Source organism: Castanea sativa, chromosome 10 (assembly GCF_040712315.1).
Source record: "Castanea sativa cultivar Marrone di Chiusa Pesio chromosome 10, ASM4071231v1".
NCBI classification, from domain to species: domain Eukaryota; kingdom Viridiplantae; phylum Streptophyta; class Magnoliopsida; order Fagales; family Fagaceae; genus Castanea; species Castanea sativa.
This window is the reverse complement of record NC_134022.1, coordinates 37,234,263-37,257,655: the sequence shown is the minus strand read 5'-3', so window position 1 is coordinate 37,257,655 and position 23,393 is coordinate 37,234,263. Positions and strand designations below refer to the sequence as shown.

The 23,393-nt window shown below is 34.5% G+C and overlaps 1 protein-coding gene and 1 long non-coding RNA gene across 2 annotated transcripts; both read right to left on the bottom strand.

The window, feature by feature from the left end:
• Nucleotides 1-319: 319 nt before the first annotated feature.
• Nucleotides 320-1,236, bottom strand: LOC142613872 (uncharacterized). The gene is made up of 2 exons (XR_012840322.1): nucleotides 807-1,236; nucleotides 320-568 (listed from the first exon to the last, which is right to left on the bottom strand). It is a non-coding gene; the product is annotated as an uncharacterized LOC142613872 (long non-coding RNA).
• A 7,624-nt stretch (nucleotides 1,237-8,860) lies between these two features.
• LOC142612470 (uncharacterized) lies at nucleotides 8,861-10,041 on the bottom strand. The gene is made up of 2 exons (XM_075784558.1): nucleotides 9,795-10,041; nucleotides 8,861-9,291 (listed from the first exon to the last, which is right to left on the bottom strand). Exons 1-2 carry the CDS (start codon nucleotides 10,039-10,041, stop codon nucleotides 8,861-8,863), a joined length of 678 nt encoding a protein of 225 aa, XP_075640673.1.
• Between the last annotated feature and the right edge of the window lie 13,352 nt (nucleotides 10,042-23,393).

Sequence of the window (23,393 nt, the reverse complement as noted above, 5' to 3'; positions counted from 1 at the left end):
GACATACCAAATAGATGATAATCTGTAACACAACCAAAGTTAACCCCCCCAAAAAAAAAAATCTCAACCCATTTGCTTAGGAATATTTATGGACTAGATTAAATAAAATGATTAATAGTATCAATTTCACTGACTATACAAGGATGGAAGACTAATAGAATCAACTGAAAATTCTAGAAGAAACCCAAATAGACTAATTTAAAATGGCTATTAAAAGCGAATTGGTATAGCTTCAACAGTCACCCAAACATAAAGATTAAAAAAAAACCAGTAAAAAAACGGTAAAAAAATACATGGAAACAAATATTGAGGCAGCAAATAAAAGAACCATACGGTTGTGTCAATAAAACAAACTCTGATCAGTATATGGAAAATTTGAGAAGAACATACATCATCGTCATCATAAGAACATTAACTATAGAAAATCGGGTACATGTAAAAGAAAATACAAAAAAGACATTTTTCAAATGTATTAATACACTTTTCATCTTCTTTCGCAGTTCAAATGAATACCCATGATTGTTGATGAACCGTATGATGTTGTTGCTTCTCCTCCTCCTCCTCCTTTCTTTTCAAATCTCAGCAAAGAAAAAAACAAAAGGGTGTGAAAGTTTTTTGAGAGAAACTATATATTTGATATATGATATTTTATAAAATATATAATAAATATATATAGATATATATTGCCTGGCTCCATCCTGTCTGCCTTTTTCGACGCAGTGAGAGAGCTACATTGTACAGCTGCTCTCAAATCTGTGTAAACCCAAAAAGGACCTTGGAGTTACAGATGGATAGTGAGAGTGTACCTCTTTGGGAGCAAGGGCAGCTTGGTCATTGCTCAAGATGGAAGAGAAAGACGAGTCCTCCACAGCCATTGCACAACAGAGATGCTAAAACGAAAGAGGTAGCCAAGCCCAAGTTCCCAAACCCACAAGCTCTCTCCCTCTAAACTCTCTGGGTTTTTGTAATTTTTTCTTGGGTTTTTTTGTTTTTTGTTTTGGTTTTTTTGGTGTATTTAGAGAGAGAGAGAGAGAGAGAGAGAAAGAGAGAGTGTGTATATAAGGTTCAGTGTGGAATTGAGTGGCTTGTGTATTTGATTGGTTGAGAGAAGTAGTTTTAGGCAGGCATTAAGCATTTTTGGATTTGGGGAGGCCGGTGAAAAGCCATTTTCAACTTTCTCTTTGTTCCTCTCTGCCAAGAGACTCACCGTTTTGTCTTTCTCCCCACTCTCTCTCTCTGTCCATTTATCCATTGTACCCAAAAATATATATTCTTTAAAAGAAGAAAAAAAAAAAACATGAATTTTCAAAATCTAATAGAAAGTACAGTAAAACATCACATATTTTTACATTCTTCTTTCAGTTATGGTGAGTTCTAATATAATAATATTTTTTATATTCTCTTAACCCGACAAAAAATTAACTTCTTAACTATGTTATTGTGAAAATATTATGATAACTTATTGTGTCGGTATAATAACTACTAGAATAAAATGAATAAACTATTTATTTGAAATTTGGAACTGTTTGCCTATTTATTATAATTTTTTTAAATAATATGTTTGATTGTGTTGTTTAAAGAATAGAACACGTATTTTCATAAAAAAAATTTCGCTCACGCGTATTTTCATAATATTTAAACAATATTACCAAACAACATTACCAAACTAGCCTGAATTTTTTCAATATATGAACTTCTAATTTAGTGAAAGTATAATTAATTTCCACTTATTTAATCTAGAGATTTTTTATTAGTTTAGATAGTTGACATCTTCATTCCATTACAATGACCTGGTCAAATAGTAGAAGAATTGTGCTTCAGTTTATTGCCCAATACAATTTGACCACTATATTCTTTTTATCTCATCATGAGATTATTTTAAAACTAAATTGTGGGTTGGAATATCACTTTGAAGGGGCCTAACTCCTAAGGGAAAGAAAAAGGGAAAAAAAAAAATCTTGTGGGTAAGTGTAAAGAAAATTTAAATTTACACTAATAAGTTACTGACTTTCTATGATAATATAGACGTAAAATGCATGTTGTTATGATTTATTGGTTTCTATATACAGCTTATTAAAAAAAAAAATCAATTTAGTGTCGGTGTGTAGTGTGTAGTCCAAATTTTATGGGAGAAAGAGATGAGAAAAAAAATCATGAATATGTTATTTTATTAGGCAAATTTAAGTAACCTAATAATTTTGTGCTAAAAACAAGTCTAACAACTTGTTAGATTCAAATAAAAGTACAAATTTAAATAAATTTTTTTTCATTTTAAAGCATTTGTCTATGTACCGTATGATCCGTACGATTTTACAATACAATAAATATACATATGATGAAAAAATAAATTTCTTCATATAAATCATATATATATATATTTGTTATCATCTAATAATTTGCATTTTTCCTACTTTCAAGGGTTTTTTTTTTTTTTTTTTTTTAAATTGTCCCTATAACAAGTGGGGGAAGCAGAATTAAACCAAAGCTGTCTTTCTTGGGAGAATTAGGTGGTGCTATTAAGCTCCTGAGCTCAAACACGGGTTGAACAAGGGGGTTGGGAGGGGGATGGGCAATTGCCCCCTCGTGCCCCACCAAAAATTTACCCTCCCCTCTATTTTCTTTATTATTTTATTTTATTTATCCTTTTATTAAAAAAAATGTTACCTTCTAAGAGTTTTAAAATTTCAAACTTTTTATGTAATTAGTTATTACTTTTCATAAAAATGAATCTATAAGTAATAAATTATTTTAAGTCAAACTCTCAAATTTTAGATATACAAATGGTTATTTGTGTTTAAAATTGTATAATTTAATCGTTTTATGAGTTTAACAAAAACCAACATAAATTGTACTTAAAATTTATCAAATTATTAAGAACCATTACTTAAGACATATAAGTTGAATTTTGACGACGAGAAAATTATAACACACCTTATTCATATATTTTTAAAAAAAATTAACAAAGAAAACACAATAAAATGAGTATGTTATCTTTTTTTTATAATGAATTTTTAACATTAAATACCGCTTAAGATTCATACAATTGACAATTTATTGTCTAGGTTCGTCCTAAGTATTATTATTATTATTATTATTACAACAAGTGGGGATGCAAGATTTGGACTTTGATTTTCATTATAAAGAAGACTAGACAAAATAAAATGGATTGAAAGTAGGAGAATAATAAAATTTAGATTGGAGGGACAATTAATACGAAAATATAATGAGATAGAATTGAAATTTAATTTGTATCACTCAATGCAAAATTAGAGTGAAATAATTTAATTTTTATTGAAATTTTCATTTAATTACTTAATATAGATAATATGTCCAATAAATGGTTCAAAACTTACTAATCTTATGAATAATCCAAAAATAACCAAAATGTTGCGCGGAGAATGAAAGTTTAGATCAAATGTTGAAATTCATAAAAATTATAAAACGATAATAAGTCTTAGTCTCTTACCCTTATGATAATTTGTAGTGTTCATTGGTTGGTGTGACCGAATTTAAGAGATGATTTTGGGCCGCAATGACCTAGTCAAATTTCATAAAAAAATGAACCATTGCTGTAGAGGTGGCTTTCCAATGAGGGCTAAGAAAAAGAAAAAGAAAAAATGTAATATTGTTCGTTGATCGACTTTTGGAGAGAGAAAGAGAGAGAGATATAGAAAAGCATATGTTAAAAAAATAACTTAAAGATATGCTCTGTAGTTGAACGACTTACAAAGATTTTGGAGGTGGTCGTTTTTCACAATGTGGCAATGATTTTTGGATGGAAAGGGAAGGCAAAATTATTTTTTGAAGGAGCGGAAAGATTTAGCATGCGTTTGGATTGAAATGAAAAATTAAAATTATTTTAATATTTAGCTTATTTTTGCTACTATTTATGAGCCCAGTGTACCATTTCAATTAACTTTTATTTTTATCAACCGTACTTTTAGCAATAATTTTTTAGTTTTAGTAAAATAAACGGTATCCAAACATACCCTTAACATGCATTTGCTTAGAAATTATTAGTCGTTTTGTTTTTTAACTGAGTCCCACGGTATCGTTTACGACCCTGCCAAACTTCAAAAAACGCGGTCAATTATGGGTCTCATGGCACAATTTATAGTTTAAAATTATTTTACTACAATATTTTTAACAATTAATTTTTAATTTTCAATAAAGCGGTATTCTAATAAATCCTTAGTCCATTTTTATTTTAAAATTTGGTTTGGACGTAATTTTTTATAGTTGTCAAAATCTGCCACCAACTACTATGGCTTTTTAATTTTTATCACTAATCACTCTCAAAGCCGTCGTTGTAGGTCGGCTAGGTTTTTAATTTTTAACTTTATTTTAGGAAAGGAACAAGAAGATATTATTCATTTGAAACAAAATTTATTTACAGGTAATAACTCCATTGGCCATTGCTGCTTATTTAAACACGTGAGACGGGCAGGCATAGCGCGTGGGACCACCAAACAAAAAGACAGATAACAAGCCTCACTCCCCACAAAATTGTTGTTCCAAACGCTGAGGATGATTTGATTTGGTGGTGTTTTTTTGTCAAATATAAAACTCACACACAAATGTGCACATTGAACAAATGTACTAAGAGTTCATTTAAATACCGCTTATTTTGTTGAAAATTTAAAATTAAAAATACTGTAGCAAATAAATAAAAAATGCAGATGATTATTTTTTGATGCGGGTACTGTAGCTCAGCTGAAAGTATTTAAGGATTGCATTAAACTTTTTTTTTTTTTTCTTTTCCTTCTATTCACTCCTCACCCACCCTAGCTAACGTCTGTGCCTTCAGAGAGCTCCACGCCCACCAGAGAAATCCACAAGGAAGACCTACATCGGTCCGACGCCAGCGAAGAGGTCAGATGAGAAATCCACAAGGAAGACAACCCCAGTTCAACGTCGGCGTGTAGTCTTCCTTCCATCAACTCATTTCACCCTCTTCCCCAATTTCACTCCCCTCCCACCCATGACCCCTCTCTTCCCATACCATTTCATCCTCTTCCAATTTCACTCCTCTCCTAGCCTAACACCTCTCTTCCCATAAACCCATTTCACGCCTCTTCCAATTTTACTTGCTGACCCATTTGTTTAATTTTTGGGTAAATGAGTTTTTGAGTTTGTGAATTGTAGATCTTTTGTGTTCTAAATCACAGGTATATTACTTTCACAATATTCTCATTACTCTGATTTGTGTGTGTGTTTTCTCTTTGTTTCTTTCTATTTTGAGAATTGGATTTCAATACTTTGATTGTTGTTTGAAACGCATAATGATCAAAGCTGGGTTTCTTTCTATGTGGATCTGTTGGGTTTTTTTTTTTTTTTGTTCTTTTTGCTTAAGATTTAGACTTAGTTTTATGATCAGCTCTGTTTTTTGTTTAGCAATGAGATTGGTTAATGTATTTACATATTTATGGACCTACATTGTGTAGATTGAGATTGGAAAATATCTGATTCTCTCTATATGACCTTTTGGCTGTGTGATTAACTTACCAATTAAAAATAATAATTAAATTACAAATTCTGCTCTTATGATTCCCGTCTAGTTTTTCAATTCATAACAATTGATTAGTATTCTAGATTTTCTTGCTCTAACTGCAAAATTATGGTAGTAAAAAGTCTCTGCATGCAACAACATAATTTATTACTATCTGTGTGTGTAAACATATGGTCTAAAACAAAGCTCTTTCACACATTATACATAGAAAGGGACTGTCCCAGCTCCTGAAGAGGACAAAGAATGAGGGACTTTTTTTAATCCCCTTTATGGATCTTTATCCAATCTTTACCCAATTGATTTCTTCAAGCACTCCCACTCTGAATAAATTTGAAAATGGGAATAGTGCAATAGTAAGCTCCAAATAAGATAAGTTTAAGAACACAACCTTTTCTTATCAATAACCATATATATATATAAGGTTGTTGAAACAGGGGATTCACTGCCTAGAGACAACTACATCTTCTTGTCATTGTTTCCACATATTATCTTCTTTTTTAGGTAAGCTAAACATGCACTTGGTCAGTTTTGAACCCACAACCAAACCTTCCACTGGGAGAAGGTGCCATTTAAGCTAGAGCTCACTGTCCAAATGTTACCAACATCCATATTGTAAGTGCACAATTGCACCTGGACCCAAAAACACACGTGGGCTCAGGCCCAATGAGCCTTAGACAATTAAATTTGTAGAGTGTGGGTTCGCAACCTAGTTTAGTGGTGCTCGAAGCTTGATGAACAGGCTAGAATGTTACAGTACTTACAAACAATGGATAAATAGGGCAAAATGAACCTCCTCGGACGTAGCCCGAAGACAATTTGTATATTATTTCTCTTTTTCCTTTTAAAGGTTACAATCCTTAGTCTTTCTCTAGTTCTTTTTTCTTTACAAAAAGGCCTCCTCTTTCTCTTCTACCCCCTTCTCTCCTTAAATACTTCCTTTCCTTCTCCTTTTATCCACGTGTCACCCAAAATCTCCTTCCACCACCTTCTTGAAATCTTTAAATACTAGCTAGAAGGCTGAATTCTACTGTTCAGGGGTCACTTCCCCATTAATGTGGCCAGGGAGGTAGGTGCAGGGTCTTTAATGTGGAGGCAGCAGCCTTTTTCTGAGATATTTCTCTTACACCGCCATGTCTAGAGGGTATTTGGATCCCCTCTTTAACCTATAGTCTTTCCAGAACTCTGCCTTGATCTTTCTAGTGAACCTCCAAGTAATTACGGGTCTGTCCGAGGAGAGACTCTTCCTCGGATGAATCCTCGGGCCCTCGGCTTGTAAGCCAACTCGCAGCCCTAAAAGCCTTTAGTCAAGAACGAATTAGCACCCATTGATAAAGCCCAAGGCCCAAATACCCACTTAGGTTCTTTCACTCCCCACACATATCATGATCTAAGAGCTCCCTTCCTATGAAAGGATATGCCCTGAGCATGACTATTAGTTTGGTTGAATGAGATAGATAATTTATTGCTAAAAGTCATGGTATTTGGAGATTTTGGGGTGGTAAGTTTAGGAATAGATATGAGACTGAATAAGATAACAAATACCATCTTATTTGTCATACTTCATTGTACTGTCACCTGTGTATCATGTGAATGCATATTCAATGGGCTCCTTTGCTTTGCTTTTGTTTTCACACATTTTATAATATTTATTAGATTACCATGGTCACCTAAAAATCTGTTAAGCTTATCTTGAAGAGCTTGTTTAAACTTTTTAGTAGTGAAATTTGTCCATGAGTAATTTGTACAAATGGCCCAATTAGGTTGATGTTATTTAGCTCTCTTATTTCTTCCGTTATATTGATTACTTACATATGCATCTTATCCTCTATTTTTCTTTTTCAAGCCCAAGATATGCCAATATCGGAAACGAGTAACTATCTCTCCAGTTATGATGGCCATTTTTGTGATGTTGACAACTGCATCATTAGGACTTCCCTGAAACTTCATACATTTAGTAGGAGGTTTTATACTTGTCGCTATTGGTCGCCAATAAGTATCATATCCAAGTATTGGCAAAATATTTGTGTTGTGTATTAAAGAACCAATTCGTTGTATTCCTGTTTATGTGTTGTATTGTATTGTGCAGGATGATGACCGTACATGCAAGTTCTTCAAGTAGTTAGACACTAGCATTTGTTGTACGCGTGGCGCAGCAACAACACCTATTGTTATCACCAAATTCAAGCAATTGGAGCATGCGGTGCAAGTTGCCAATGAAGAGTCGAAGCAAGCACACGCCCTGACAGCCGCAGCATTAGAAAGGGAGGGAGTTGCAAAACGAAAGGCTGAAAGAGCCAAGGCTGCACGCATGATTTCTGAAGAGAAAGCAAAGAATTTGACAATAGCTCTAGTAGTATCCTGGGTCATGTTTTTAATATTACTTATCTTGTCTACTAGGTTTGGGGAAGTCAAAATTAGGCATATTTGTTTGCCATAATGAGATGTGTATGTATGTAATAATACTAACTTGTATTATTACATTTGTTTTGTATGTTAATCGTACTATTGCAAGTAACAGTTTATGATATGTATGTAGTTGTACTTCTTAAAACAATGTGAGACATTTGAATTTGGTCTATAATGTTAATGGCCAAGTTGATGGAGATTGTAAGTTCTGTTGTTGCATATGTGTGCTTATATATATATATATTTATGAGAAATGATATGTACACAACATTTTCACAACATTTTTACAACAAATCATAAATGATAGGTTGTTATTGGTTATTATTGTTGGGGCAAAAAAGTAATCTTCATGTTAGGTTCAAATTTGAACCAATAACAATTAACCACCTGTGATTTGTTGTGAAAATGTTGTAAAAATGTTGTGGACGTAGCATCTCTCTATATTTATTTATTTATTTATCTATATACACTTTGCCAGTAATTGATAGTTAGGGTTCTTGGTGTCTTTAAAACAAATTCAGGGTAGATATTGCTTTCTTTATTATTATTATTTTTTAAAATTCCTAGCAAATTACTGTTGCAATCTTAAAATCCATTGAGTTTATCTCTTGTTCAGATAAGATTGGAGTCTATTTAAAAGTCCCCTGTAAGCTTCAAATCTACTGTTGCAATACTCATGAGTTTCACATTTAACGATATATTCAAATCCATAAATCAAAGGTATTACATTCAAGTTTTGTGAGCCATTAGTTCTGCTTACCAATAATAAATCACCATAAAACAAAATGGTATTACATTGAAGTTTGCGAACCATCAGTTATGATCCCCACAAAAAAATTACCATAATGTTAATGGTATTTTCAACCACACTAATTTATACTGTGACAAAAATAATAGTCACCATAATCAATTAAGGGGAATATAACTTCCGTAACAACTTAAGTCCTACGATGGACACATCCTACATATCAATGCTGTGATATTGTCACGAACCTCTTTCATCTCAGCTTCGTTAAAGATTGAGATCACATGTGCCATGGCATTGTAATGACCTCCCTCACTACGTCCATATGTGCCCCGTGCAAATTTGGAACGTTCAACGTTGTTGTTTTCACGTGCTCTAATGAAATTGTGAAGAACCATTGTAGCAACAATGATGCGACATTGAGTGTGTATATGAAAGGGTGGCATACTTCTCAAAATTCTCCATTTATTCTTCCAAACTCCAAAAGTTCGTTCTATGACCGAACGAAGTGATGAATGGAAATAATCAAATTTCTCCTCTGGACGATGCAGCTCTTCACCACGCTGAAATTCGGGGATGTGGTACCTCTCCCCCTTATATGGTGCAAGGAAGCCTCTCTTCATAGGGTACCCTGAATCAACAAGATAATATTTTCTTGCAAATGAACACGTTTAGTGCATTAGCATTTTCACTACATAATACATGCTTTAATACTGTAATTAAACTACATATTTACAAACCAACTGGAGGTTTTGGGAAGTTGTCACTCTCATTATTGAGGTAACTTAAAAATATCCTTGTGTCATGCGTTGACCCTTCCCATCCAACACACACGAATGTGAATTTCATGTCAAAATCACACACGTACATGTAGTTTGTTGTTGTAATCGTTTTCTTGCCTCTGTACGGGTATTGCTCATCAACTGGTACTACCACGAGGACGTGGCCCCATTAATTGTACAAATGCAACCCTAACCATTGCCACAAAAATACAATGTGAAATGAAATACGTTGTATGACTATAAAGATAATTTGAATAAAATCAAATCAAGATACCAAATTCACAAAGTACCTTGAAATGTGGCCAATATCGATCTGAATGCTGAATATGTTCTGGCACGTTTCAAAATGTACGATCAGCAGGCTTGATAATGTCTGCTGCCATAATAGTGGCTAACAATGTAACAACCGTGGCCACGTGTCGATGCACTGTCTCACCTGAATACTGAAATCTATCCTGCACTACTCTGTTACCCGAGGCATGACCAAGTACTACCAATGTCATTGCCACAGACTTTTCCAAGCAAACTCTTTTGGTACCGTTATATCCATACTGAGTGCGCAATGTATTACACAATTGTCGAAACACATGGCTTGACATTCTAAAGACATTGCGACATTTCTGCTCATTTCCATTTAATGTATACTGTACTCATTCATACCCTATTTGTATATTTGTATGCATTGGTACTTTGGTCATATAGGTCTTCAAGTAAGCTACACATGCACACCTAGCTATATATGTTGTGAGTACAATGTTGTCGTTCAGGTCGAAGTCTGAGTCGTTTAGCAAATCTATCCTTTTGTATACCTTGAGACTTCTTTCTTTTTTTGTATGTGAAAAGCCAAAGACACTGGATTATATGGCCTAATCCTTTTGGAAGATTTAAAAATGTGTTATCTGACCAATACACACATATTCACTAGTTAATTGGATATAAAGCAATACCACAGGAAAGAAGAAGAATTAGAGAGAGGGGGGGGGGGGGACAGTGGAGCATGAGATCACATTAAGGAATTTGAACAAAATAACAGAATGTGGGAGCAAACACAATAAAATGTACTAACCAATCAGAATCATCTAGCACAAATTCAACCATGTGGTATGGAAGGCTATGATACAATTCTTTAATTTGATTTCCATATAATTCTTTGATAAGCCAAACCCGCATCAAATTTGGAAAGTAGGAGAGTTAGTGAGTTAATCCTTGTTATTGGCAGAATAATGTTTGAAGTATGAAGGGGGAAAAACATGGAGTGTCGATGTGGTGCAATTAATACAAGATAAGCACCATGGAGACAAAATAATTTAAAAAATAAAATTTCTACTATACCATTATTGTTAGTGGCAGCATAACGTATCATGCTATGACAATGCATCATGCTACGACAATGAATTTTATACCAAGTATATCATATTTGTAGCTGATGTTTACAAAGTTCACCTTAACTGTCAAAACTAGTTTTTGCTTTAATTTATATACATTTTTTCTACTCGTAAGTTACACCGGCATTTTGGTGGGTCTTAAACCGATGACCTCACCCTCCACCTTGCTCTTACAAGGGAATTAGATGCCACTTGAGCTAGAGCACAAATACAGAAAAACCTCACCTATCCAATGATCAACATATCAACCAACTTCTTCATTCATTTCATATGCTCCTCTTTTGGTTCAAATAATTCATAGTGCAACTCTATAATCTAGAAGAAAACTCAGGCAGGCCCTAATTTTCTGACACAAGATGTGAAAATGACAAACTATCTTTTTTAATGTTTATCTGTAACAAGAGTCTACTTGTTCACGCCTATCCACATAAGCCTATAGAAGTTCTCCAATGTAATCTGTAGGGGTATTGGGCCCAGTAATTTATAATGGACGGCCCAACAAGGTCTTTTGGGCTAGAAACCCAAATTCGAAAACATCAAAATGATCGTGGAGTATTTAAGTGTCCCATACCGTCCGAGGAGTAGATTTGTCCTCGGAATGTTAAGCCGAGGATACACAGTATACGTGGAGGACAGTAGAAAGAGCGGTGGAATGTCTAAAGTAAAGCTGCTACCACCGCCCATATATTAAAGACCCTGTAATTGATACGCTGACAGTATAGATGGAAAGATGGGACCTGAGCATAGAGCTTGGAACTTGGTCCTAAATCCCAGCGGGGTTTAGGGAAGAATGGATGGGACAAGTATCCAAAAATCAAGATCGTAGCCATAAAGTGGAAGATGATGAAGAGAAGAGGAGGAGTATAAATAGGAGGGAAGGCATACGAAGATCAGGGGAGGCTTTTTGAGAAAGAAAAAGTATATGATAATCAATATTTGTATCCAAACTTGAGAAATACTATTAGAAACTATCCTCGGAAACAGTCCGAGGAGGAATTCTCAATCTTACTTTTTGCAAACAATTCTTTGTTTTGTTCCATTGGGCCCAAAGCCCGTTCTTTTTGTGATTTTCTAAGCCATCCTTGAAATCTAAATTACAAACCCATCCTCTACAAATTCATTGTGAAGAAAGGCCTTTCAAGCCCATTTTCCTCCCAGTCGTGGTTTGGGAATTTGAATTGTGTCCTTACATAATCTATAAATTTCTGAGAACAAATCAATAAGAACATAGTTAGAACAAATTATATTAGTCCCTTTTCCAAGTTGAGGAAAATTTCTTTAAGCATAGTCAAATGTCTACTTGGCAGTAATGGCAATAATTTTACTGATCTTGAATTTTTGCAAAAAGAAGGACTGTAGAGTTCTATAAGCATTTAGAGCATCAAACATCAAGCTTAATGAGGAGGGAATAGTTCATGAGTTGTTTCCTAGCCAAATAATAGAGGAGTTGAAATTTGCCATGCAAGCTAAAGTTTCTACTCTTGAATATATAGGATATGGAGAAAATATCCCAACTTTTTGATGACCAATATGCAGAAGAATTTGAAAGATGCCCATTCCAATTACCTATAGACCTGATGAGTTTGTCTGGCTAGGGGAAAAGGTGGTGAATTTTCAGTAAAGTTAGTGTATAAATTGAACCAACAGCATAGACTCTCTTAAGTTTGTGGAAGAAGATATGAGCTATGGAGCTGGAAGTTTCATAAAAGACTCAAGATGATATAGCAAAGAGTAGCTTCAGAAATTGGAAGTCCTGCCCCTCAGAGCTGGACTGGCAATTTTATTAGAAGTCCTACCCCTTGAAACTAGATTGCAAATTTTATTAGATGAGAGTTAAAGATGTGTGTGGATAGGGCAGACAGTAGTATACAGGACTTCTCTCCATTGATCATTGAGAGTTGACATCCATGTGTACATAAATGTGTGGATAGATGGTAAAAGTTGACATCTAATCAGCTTAATCAGGTCTTGTTGGTCTGTCACCCATGTGTACATAATGTTTCTGGTATAATGCACTGGGATTGGAACGTAAAGGTAGGGCTCTTCATGCTGATATACTACCTTGGAATTGAAATAGGCAGCTATGAGAACAATTTAGAAGTTCTGAATAAAAAAGGATTCCAATGACATTGGACAGAAGATTTTCTTTTTTCCAAAACAGTGCACATCCGACATGAATGTCCATATTTACCATAGGAGAAAATCAACTACCTATAGTTAATTGAAGGAAAACTCAATGCCAAACCAGCAGAAAACAATATACAAATTATATATATTGGAAAATCTCAAATTAGAGGAGTAGAATAAGACTGCTATTATGGGATTTCTTTTTGGAATTTATCTGCTCATGCAAGTTCAATATGACATGGGTTCACTTGAATCTTCTTAAAGGAAGGAGTCTTTGGGGTAGTTACTATTCCCCAAGATTGCAATTGGTCTTTGAGGAAGATTTTGAAATCAAGAGAAATAACAAGGCCAGACATCAAGTTGATGGTACGTTTAGGTGGAACTATCTCCCTTGGCATGACTATTGGCATCTAAATGGCACTCCTCTATATGACATTGAAATAGTTGGAGATATAACAAGGTTCAGATTGAAGATATGGCTAAAAAAAGTACAATCTAACTAAATTAGGTGGTATATGAAAGCTTCAAATAATTATGTACAAACAAGGTTCAGTCTGCCTCCCAGCCATAATGAACAGTTTAAGAAGCACCCAACAGTTTAAGAACAGCTCAACAAATCTATCAACATATAGGCAAAGAAAAGAACAAATACATATAAGAGATGTATACGTTTTGGAATTGAAAATCGCAATCCACATACATGTTGCTTCTTAAAAAAAAAAAAGCACTCCATATCATGATGCCCATTGTTATAATTGACTTTTCATAGTAAAGATCCAACAATGCACTAGAATTAAATGCCATATTGGGCCTTTTGTATGCATATCAGTAATTCATAAATCACATGCTTATGACTCCAAAGTAGGATAAAACAATATTATAGGTTTTACTAAAATATGCAAATGATGCAACTGAGTTATTTATTAGAACTAGGCTTTGAATTTTGAAAGCTTTGAAAGCATTCATTTCTATCCACTAACACTGCCTAGTAATAACAAACACATTAACTCACTAACCTTTTAATTCTTCTTAACAGAAAAGAAAGCATACAAATGAAATTATTGTTTCAAGAAGAGCATAAACCCAGAGTTACCAATATTTGATCAAACAATATGAGACATTCTTGAGAGATTAATGAAACCAAATCAAATGATATAGCTAAGTATACTTCTAAAGTAAAGCAAACCAATTAACAATCAATTAAGCTCTAAACTAGTAATTTGGAAATTTCATTGTAGAAGTGGGGAAATGATATGTGAATTGAATAAATTAGAACATCAAAACACCAAAAATAGATCAGATGTTGAGCTAAAAAAGGAATAGGTAAGCATACACTAGATAACAATTAATTAGTAACCATTGTCTTACATACACACCCATGATAAGTATAGTTTCTACCAATAAAAAAAGAAAAAAAAAAGAGTGCAACAAGTACATAAAAAAAATCCGATTACTACAACACTAAGCCTAAGCAACCCTATCGAGACAATCCCATTTCCTTTAGGAAAAATGAAATTGAGGGTTCCTTTGGTACTGCATCTCTAGCCACTTCAGTTGGATGTCCTTGTCATGAACAAGTGCTGAGAACATGTTCCTACCCTCTACTTTTTCCATGAAAAAGAGGGTGCTGAACATATAAAGGCGATCACCCAATTGCACCCTGGGAAGATCAACACCATGTCCAGAATTACTTTAAACTCAGTAGCTGATGTGAAAGCAAATAGTGTACGAGTACTTACACTTCTACTTTCATCAATAACATTTGAGATGCTCTTCAAAGAGTCGGACATCTCTTGCATAACTGAACGCTTTTTCTTGGTTTCTTGCAAATTCCCTTGAAAAGGTGGACACCGCTTGCCAAGCATTTCCCCTTATTCACTGCCGGTTCTACCCTCGACGATGATGGGCCTTCAACCTCCATTGGGTCAACATTCACAGAGGGTTGATATTGGGGGTCAACAAATTCTTTGCTATCAGCGGAGTTTCCAGACCCTTCGGTGAGTTCCTTTGGCATTTGACCACTCGTGCATAATGTATTTTTCCCCGTTGCAACCGTGCCTCCAAAGATGATGTCCATGCAGTCAAGATTCGGCAGATCTTTTTTTTTAAAGGTTCCTGCCTTTAGATATGCCTACATGTGGACAACCAATAGTTAGAACACAATATAGTTGTAGACAGTGGAGTTTTTCACAATTATATAAAGTGAACTAACCGTAATCTTTTGGGTCCACGACTCATCACTGGCATCAAGCTTCCCAGTTCCAGAATCAATACCCAACCCAGTCTCATGCTCAAAATAGTCCTTATAATCCTTCCAATTTTTTCTCAGATGATCCCATTTGTTTTTAAACTACTAGTGAGTCATCACTTTTCCCATTTCACCCAACTGCTTAATCATTGCATCAACCCCTTCCATTTTCAAAAATCCTCTACTCCTTTTGCCCTCTAGGACTTGAACAACACACAAATCACAAAAAGCTTTTAGTTCCGCTGGTTCTTTCCAATTAGCTCTCGCATCATTACCACTGTCCTTCGATTTCCCCTTACCCATTTTTGCTACAACTTCTTTCTATACTCATTGAGGCATTTCAACAAACAGTTCATGTGCATATCATAATCGGTTACGCATGCCCACATGAAAAATGCAAAGTAAACTCACATAGTCCAAATACAACATAGGTAGGAAGAGAAACACACAAAATTACACGAAGGAGAGAGAAACCCACATACTAGTGTCATGGAAAACACAAAAACTACACACAAACGTTGAACACAAAAACCACACACAAACGTTGAACACAAAAAACCACAAATTGAAGCCTCATGGAAAACAATATAATCACACACCAAGAGATTAGAGAGTATGAGAAGTTAGACATAACTTACCCGTGAATGCAGAGACCCACAGTGGCGACAACGACGTTCCAAGCAGAGAAAAGGTGAGCTCGAGCGAAGGAAGAACATGGGGAATCGGGTGGGTTTGTTCCGCGTAATGGGTTTGCAATGTAGGTGTTTCCTCTGTTTTGATGGATTATTGGTGGGTGGGTAGGTGCAATTCATTGAAGAGGAAGAGGATGGAGCATTGATGAAGCGCATTGAAGACATCTCTGCCACGGTACTGAGAGAAAGAAGAAACCTGATGCGAAAATAGCTGTTGTGTTGCGTACCGTTTTGTATTTCCTTTGCTTCTTTGGGTCAGATTAGTGAGGAAGAAAATATCCTAGGTTTAAGTGACCCAAAACACACCGTTTGTACATAGCAAAGAGAAGGTGAGCTCGAGCAAAGGAAGAACATAGGGGATCGGGTGGGTTTGTTCCGCGTAATGGGTTTGCAATGTAGGTGTTTCCTCTATTTTGATGGATTATTGGTGGGTGGGTAGGTGCAATTCATTGAAGAGGAAGAGGACGGAGCATTGATGAAGCGCATTAAAGACATCTTTGCCACAGTGAGAGAAAGAAGAAACCTGATGCAAAAATAGCTGTTGCGTTGCACACCGTTTTGTATTTCTTTTGCTTCTTTGGGTCAGATGAGTGAAGAAGAAAATATCACAGGTTTAAGTGACCCAAAACGCACTGTTTGTACACAGTGAAATATCCCAGGTGCAACGCGTTTCTTCTAGTGATACTGTCCATGAATAGTACATGCACAGTATTGCTGGTTTGAAAACGGTGCGTTCAGAATTCATTTGCCCAGGTGCAATGCTTTTCCTCTAGGCATACTGTCCATGAACAGTACACGCACAATATTGTTTAATCAAAACGATGCATTTAGAAATTCATTTGCGCGTTTCAGCTGGAAGTTGCACGTTTCCTTTAGTGGGCACTGTAGTTGTTGGACCCACGGCGTGTAAAATGCAAATGCCCAAACACTCAGCTGAAACGCAATCCAAACAATCACTAAGTAGTTTTGTAAATACCAGCTAAATCTGTAAAGCAAATATTGTAGTAAAAACCATAGCTTTTTTTTTTTTTTTTTTTTTTTTTTTAAATTTTAAAAATCCAGTTAATGTATGCACTCGTTCATTTTAGAAAAGTTTTTATGCAGAATTGAAAAAAAAAATGTCAAAATAGTAGGGGTGGCGTTACTCTTTGGTCACGGGTTCAAATGAACCCCCTGACTTAAAAAAAAAAAAGAATTATATATATTTAATATATTTTTTTGTTAGTTTAATACATTAATTTTTTCTTAAAAATATTTTTGTACATCTTGACTTAAATTTTATGCACTCTTGTTACAAGTATTTCTGACTCTTAAGTGTTTATGAATTGTTAGTGTCATTCTTTATTATATATTTTTTTATTAATTATATGTTTCTAAGTGTGTTTAATATTGATTGTGTGCATTACTTTTTTTTTATAATGTCATTTGTGTGAATAATGACGTGTACGTGGATATTTGTGTGTATAATATAAATATAATATAACTTTATATAATTTAATAATTAGGAAATAGAGAGGATTTGTTACGTGAGTGTGTATAGTTATCCTGTTATAATAACTTTTTGTCATAAAATTAGAAAAATTTAAGAAAAAAATTGCAAAGGTATTGATTATTCAAGCATTTGATTGGTTAAGTAAACACGCAGTGAATTATTTTACGTATGAATGAGTGTGGTTGTGTGCGTCAATAATTAATGTAGAGCCAATGAGTTGAGTTTAGTCATTTAGTTTAAATACTTTTATAAAAACAATGACAAATATATAATATTAACTACATAAAAATAAAAATTTAGACAAAATTAACAAAATAAAATAGTCATAACTACCCATATTGACAATAAATACTCATTGTGGGGGGTAAAAAGATCTTAATAGGGATATGGGCCGTTGGGCCTTACTAAGGAAGGCCGACCTGCTCTTGGGTTTAGGGCTTGTTGGTACTTTAGGTCGGCCCATGCGCTGAGGATCCGAGGATCCAGCCGAGGATGTTTTTCTCCTCGGACTAACACCAGAGAACCCGGGACTTCATGGTACAGGTTAGTGAATGACACGGTCAAGACCAGTGGTTAAAGGGGGTGAACCCTTGAATGTCCTAGAAGCACCGATGTTGGGAAAGTGTCAAAAGTAAAGGCTGCTACCTCCACATTAAAGACCCTGCATCTACCACCCTGGCCGCATTAATGGGGAGGTGACACTTGAACAGTGGAAGGGAAACTTCTAGTTACTGTTCAAAGGCACTAAGAAAAGAGATATCTAGGCTAAGGGAGGAGTTGGGGCAACACGTGTATAAAGTATTAAAAAGAAGAGTATTTAAGGGGAGATCTAGAACAGAAATGGGGACGGACTTTTTGTAACCTAAAAAAGAAAAAGGACAAAGAGAGAGAGATAATATAAGAACAGCTTTCGGCCTACGTCCGAGGAGACCTATTTATATTACTTCTTGCTGTTTCCAAATACTGGCAATCTTTAGTTTGTCATTTAATCTTCACTCACTTCTAACCTGGGTTTCAAGCCTACTCTCTACAAATTTTTATTGTTTAAGGCTCATTGGGCCTGAGCCCATAACTGTTCTTGGGTCCAGGTGCAATTGTGCACCTACACTCATAATGAACTATCGTGTAACAATTCAAAATTTGAAAACTTGTAGAAGAAAATTGTAAAAATTCATGTATTTTTTTTTTGTCTATAACTCGATATATTCAAGTTCTCTTTTTATTGAATTTTTTTAAATTTAAATTCTTAATGACCCCCCTAAACAAAATTCCTTAAACTACCACCACAAAACAGTTAATTATTTTATCATTTTTTATAAAATTTTTTTAAAAATAATTTACTAATGTATACCTCTGCCCTGATATTTTTCTTTTTTGATAGTAACAAGTACCAACCATAGTACATTAAAGGAAGTATGGAGAAGTAGGTGGGAGTAGTCAATGAAGTGTTTAATTATTTTAATAAGTGTTTTGTAATAAGACAGCCAGACCTTAAAAAAAAAAAAAAAAATTGGTGTGTGTAATGTGTATGCAGTATTCATCAGATAGCTGTTGTTGTTGTGCCTTAATTTTGAACCGGGTTTGCGATTATTGTTAGGAAAGTGCAAGATACGAATCCCCAGCATTTAGGGCCAGCCTGCCAGGGGCCTAAAAAAGAAGCATCCCTGGTTAGAAATTCAAAGCATGGGCTGCATGACAAAAAGTCTCTGTCATCACATTCACACTCTGATACACAACAATTTATTTTGTTGTTTAAGTTTCTGTTTTCGTTTTATGTTAAAAGTACCTTTGTGTAGGACAAAGTGATAAACATTATGGCCTGCAACGGGTAGTTACTAGTTAGGCACTCTAGGCTTACCTCAGTCATGACCTTCAAATCATTTTCTGTACATTTTCTTTCCTCATCTATTTTTTAATTTGCCAATAGTTGAAGGATGTTCAATGAATGTTGAAATAGTGTGTAAAAGTAAAAATACCTCTCAACGTTTAAACTTTCAAATTACAAATTACAAATTATCAAGCTTATTATCAAATAATATATGTACGAAATATAAAAATAAGCTAAAATAAAATTGGTAAATCAATCTAAACTGAAATTAATCACAACTACAGTAGTAATTAAAAGGCAAAGATTAAAGAAAGAGAGATGCAAATACAAAGACAACACAACGATGTGTTATCTAAGAGAAAATCGATATTCTCGGCGAAAAACCTCTCCGCCATCCTCCAAGCAGTCAATAATCAATTAGAGAATAAAATTGGGATGCATGAATAGCAGAAGACCTCCAAGCCTAATCTACCTAGTGCACCTAAGCCCTCCAAGCTTCTTGCTCCAACAGGGTTACGCTGAACTTTGTCTTCTCTAGCTCACTGGATCCTGCAATAAGCCCATTGCATCAACCAAAATAAATTGGTCCCTTTAAAACTGCTTCCCAAGTACCAAAATGTCTTCTCACAGATATGGGTATGGTGAGATAAGGATTTGGCTAATGTCCCTCTTAAGGATGTAACAATGGAGAGGGTGAGAGTAGAGGAATTTGGAGAATTAAAAGATGAAGATTGTGGATGAGTCAATCTTGTTTTTCTCTAAGAGTTTTTTTCTCAAAATTCTCTCTAGAAGCTCTCTACATTTTGTGGGTATAAGAGTATTTATAATAGGGTGTGTATGGAATGTGAAAAGTCAGTTACAGCCAAACAGGGCATTTTAGCGACTCGAGCTCACAACTAGAACGAGTCGCGAGTTTGAGTCGCGAGCTAATTGTTTGGCCAGCTGGAGGTTTTGTCCTGTAGTGCAACAGCTGGCGTGACCCTTCAACCCCCTTGCATGCTTCACACTTGTGCCAACTTTGGCAACTCGCCAGTCGCGAGATCCAGTTGCGAGGCTCTTCTTGAATGCACAATCTTGAGCTTTTTTTCATACTCTGTCACACACTACCTTTACATGATTCCCACCTAAATACAGAATTTTTAAATGCTAAATTACAAGCAAATGTGGCACGGAATAAAGCTAACAAAATGATTGAATAAACTCAACCTTTTATTCAATTTGAAGGTCAAGCACTATTGCAGAGAGGCAAACTAGTGCGCAGACAGACTAGCAAAAATGGAAACAATTTAGCAGCAAGATTTTTTGTTATTTTTCAGCCTCCCACTGGACACTATTTTATTATGTTGTATGATTTAGCTGGTGTATATTATGAGAGGCTGTGCCTCAACTCCTCTAATTTAAGTTAATGAAATGATTTCCGTTCACTACCAAAAAAAATAAAAGAAGCATGTTCAATTTGTAAAGCTTGAATTCAACTTAATTTTTTGAATTGTCTTGCCTGCAAGCTTTCTAATCAAATGAATATATTGCCCCGTCTTTGGAGACTTTACTTGTTTTTATTTATTTATTATTATTATTTATAAATAATGTATATTTGCTTATCAAAATGAAAGTAATGTATTTGGTTTTTTTTTTTTTTTTTTGATATGAATGTATTTGGTTTTTAATACGCGGGGATAGCCAAATAAAAAGTCCAATCTAGAAATCTCTCAACCTCGTTTAGCGTGAACCTAAGGAATAATCCAAGTGCATGACTGGGAATGAAGAGTACGAGCACTTCAGCCTAAGCACGAAGAGTTCAGAATGTTGATGCTACAAATCATTGTGAATGAGCCACTTATCTAGACAGAGCCCAATGAAAAGATTTGTTAAGGTAAGGGCATACTATCAGAGTGGCACCAATATAATGTCAACCTAAACTTTTTGATATTTAAGTCAAAACTTAGTGAAACCCAATATCAAGAAAAAATAATCAATTGTAAGGGTTTTTCTCTCGTACCTTAGAATGGTATAATATGGTGTTTATATAGGACCTAAGTTGGACTATTATTCCCACAATTTCCTTTATTTTCTATAATGGTGGTGTGCAAAGATGCATCAACTTCATTCATGGGTGAGAATCTAGGGGTTTGCACACATGTCTAGCACTTTTGGGTTTATGGGGCTGAGGATCACATTTTCGAGTCTGGGGATCATGCTCTTTCTGATTTGCAAGATGTCATCCTTCTTGCCATTGTCCACTTGCGTCATGACAACAAAATTAGACACATGGAGAATTCTTCGACGAGCATCATGTAGGCAACCATTACCCATCAATATCTAAGAAACCATGACCCCAATTATGAGAATTTGCAATTACATGGCCAAGTCTTGGTCATGATGGAGACGATTACGCTAATTACCAGACCCATTAAGACCGAAATACCTATAAAACTATTAAAAGAATCAAAATACTCCAAAATTTCAAAATATCCTTGCCAATAGCTCTAGAACTAGTTCATATCTACTGATATTTCTGAATTAGACACCTAAAGTTTAGATTCCTTTTTTTTCTAACTATCAAATTATTAACAAAAAAAAAAAAAACCCTTAAATATCCAAAGGAACCATTTGTTCATTTATTTAGTAATAATTAAGGGACAACTTGTTTGCAAATCCTATAACTTCGTACTGCTATGTAGTATTATTCATTTGATGTTATTATTAAGACTTGCAAGTAATAAGTCTTCAAGCCTAGATCTATGAGGTTTTTATTATTTTTTAATAAAAAAATCTTTAGTTATAATAAGGGTGGAGAATCTATTAGCCACAATACTAAGAAATGCTAATTGAGTTACAACACTCTTAACAATACATTTAAGAAGTTAGATTTCTATTTTTTGAAATCATAAGAAATTAGAAGTATCGGCATTTCACATTTTCCCGATACTACTATGTATTTATTTATTTATTTTATAGTTTGGTCAGAAATATTACTGACTAGGTACGGTCCTGACTAATGAGGGCAATAAGTGTCCATCAATTTGTATCATTTAGCAATTTGGGCTCTACTTAAAAAAGCAATTTGGGCTTTACTGATCCAATAAGCAAACAGTATCGATTTTTTTTGTCCTACTCAATTCATAATACAAATTGTCAATTTTGGGCAACAGGCTTGGTTTTATAAATTAAAAATTCAAGCAGTGTGCTCCACTCTAGATTCATGGCTCCTCGTATTTGGGAGAATTGGACTTCTGGCCCAGTGGCAGTGGAATTGTTGGCTTGCTGGCCTAGAATCCAGGACTTCGTATAATCGTATTGCAATTGTGCAACCAAAGGTTCTTGATTTTAACAAGGAGTAAAATATTCTTGATTTCCTCTAAAAAAAAAAGGCTCTTGATTCTAACAAGGATTAAAATATTCTTTAGACATCTATATATATATATATATATATATATATATATAAAATACTAACAAATGTCCTTAAAGTAATGGTTAAAAATTCATTTAAAAAAAAGTTTTTAAAGTAAAAAAAATAATTAATATTTTGATAGATTTTTTCATTTTCCATAAAAGTGGTATCGAAATTTTTCTGAAATGGATAGTTAACCATTGTCCTAAGGACACCCGTTAGCATGACCAAAAACAAAATTCTTTGGATAAAATCATCATTTGAGGTAAGATATTAATGCAAATTAATGGTAATTTTGAACGTGCCTCACCATTGTACGGCACCCATTTTTGAATTTTTTGAATTTTTACTTTTTATTATAATGCATATAACATATTTGAAACATTGTCTCTCAATGCATCCTCAACCATTTAAACCCACTCTTCTATCAACTCTAGAAGCGCATGCATCATGTTTCTTTTGAAAAAGGAAAAATCATTAAAAGGGTATCTACAACTTTTTTAAGTGCTGCTAAAAAACTATTAATTCTTATTTTTGATGATGTCAAATTTTAGGCCACATGCACTATAATGACAGTGAATCAATTTTCCTATGGGGTAGAGAAACGGATTTCCTATTTACTGGCTCTTCTTGCTAGTGTTGTCAATCTTTAACAAAAGCAACCCAATAGGGGTGCATTTCTTATCGTGGCACCATGGAACACACATTACACCTAAAAATAATAATGGCTTGCATTCATAGAATTTTTTTTATGCATATACTATTTTGTGTCTCACAGTCTCACTAGT

What these genes read in the sequence shown, in the direction of transcription:
- LOC142612470 (XM_075784558.1), bottom strand. Translation starts at nt 10,041, where the DNA reads ATGTCAAGCCATGTGTTTCGACAATTGTGTAATACATTGCGCACTCAG. An exon ending in CATTATCAAGCCTGCTGATC is followed by an intron (nt 9,292 to 9,794) that starts GTACATTTTGAA and finishes TTGTTGATTCAG; the next exon opens with GGTACCCTATGAAGAGAGGC.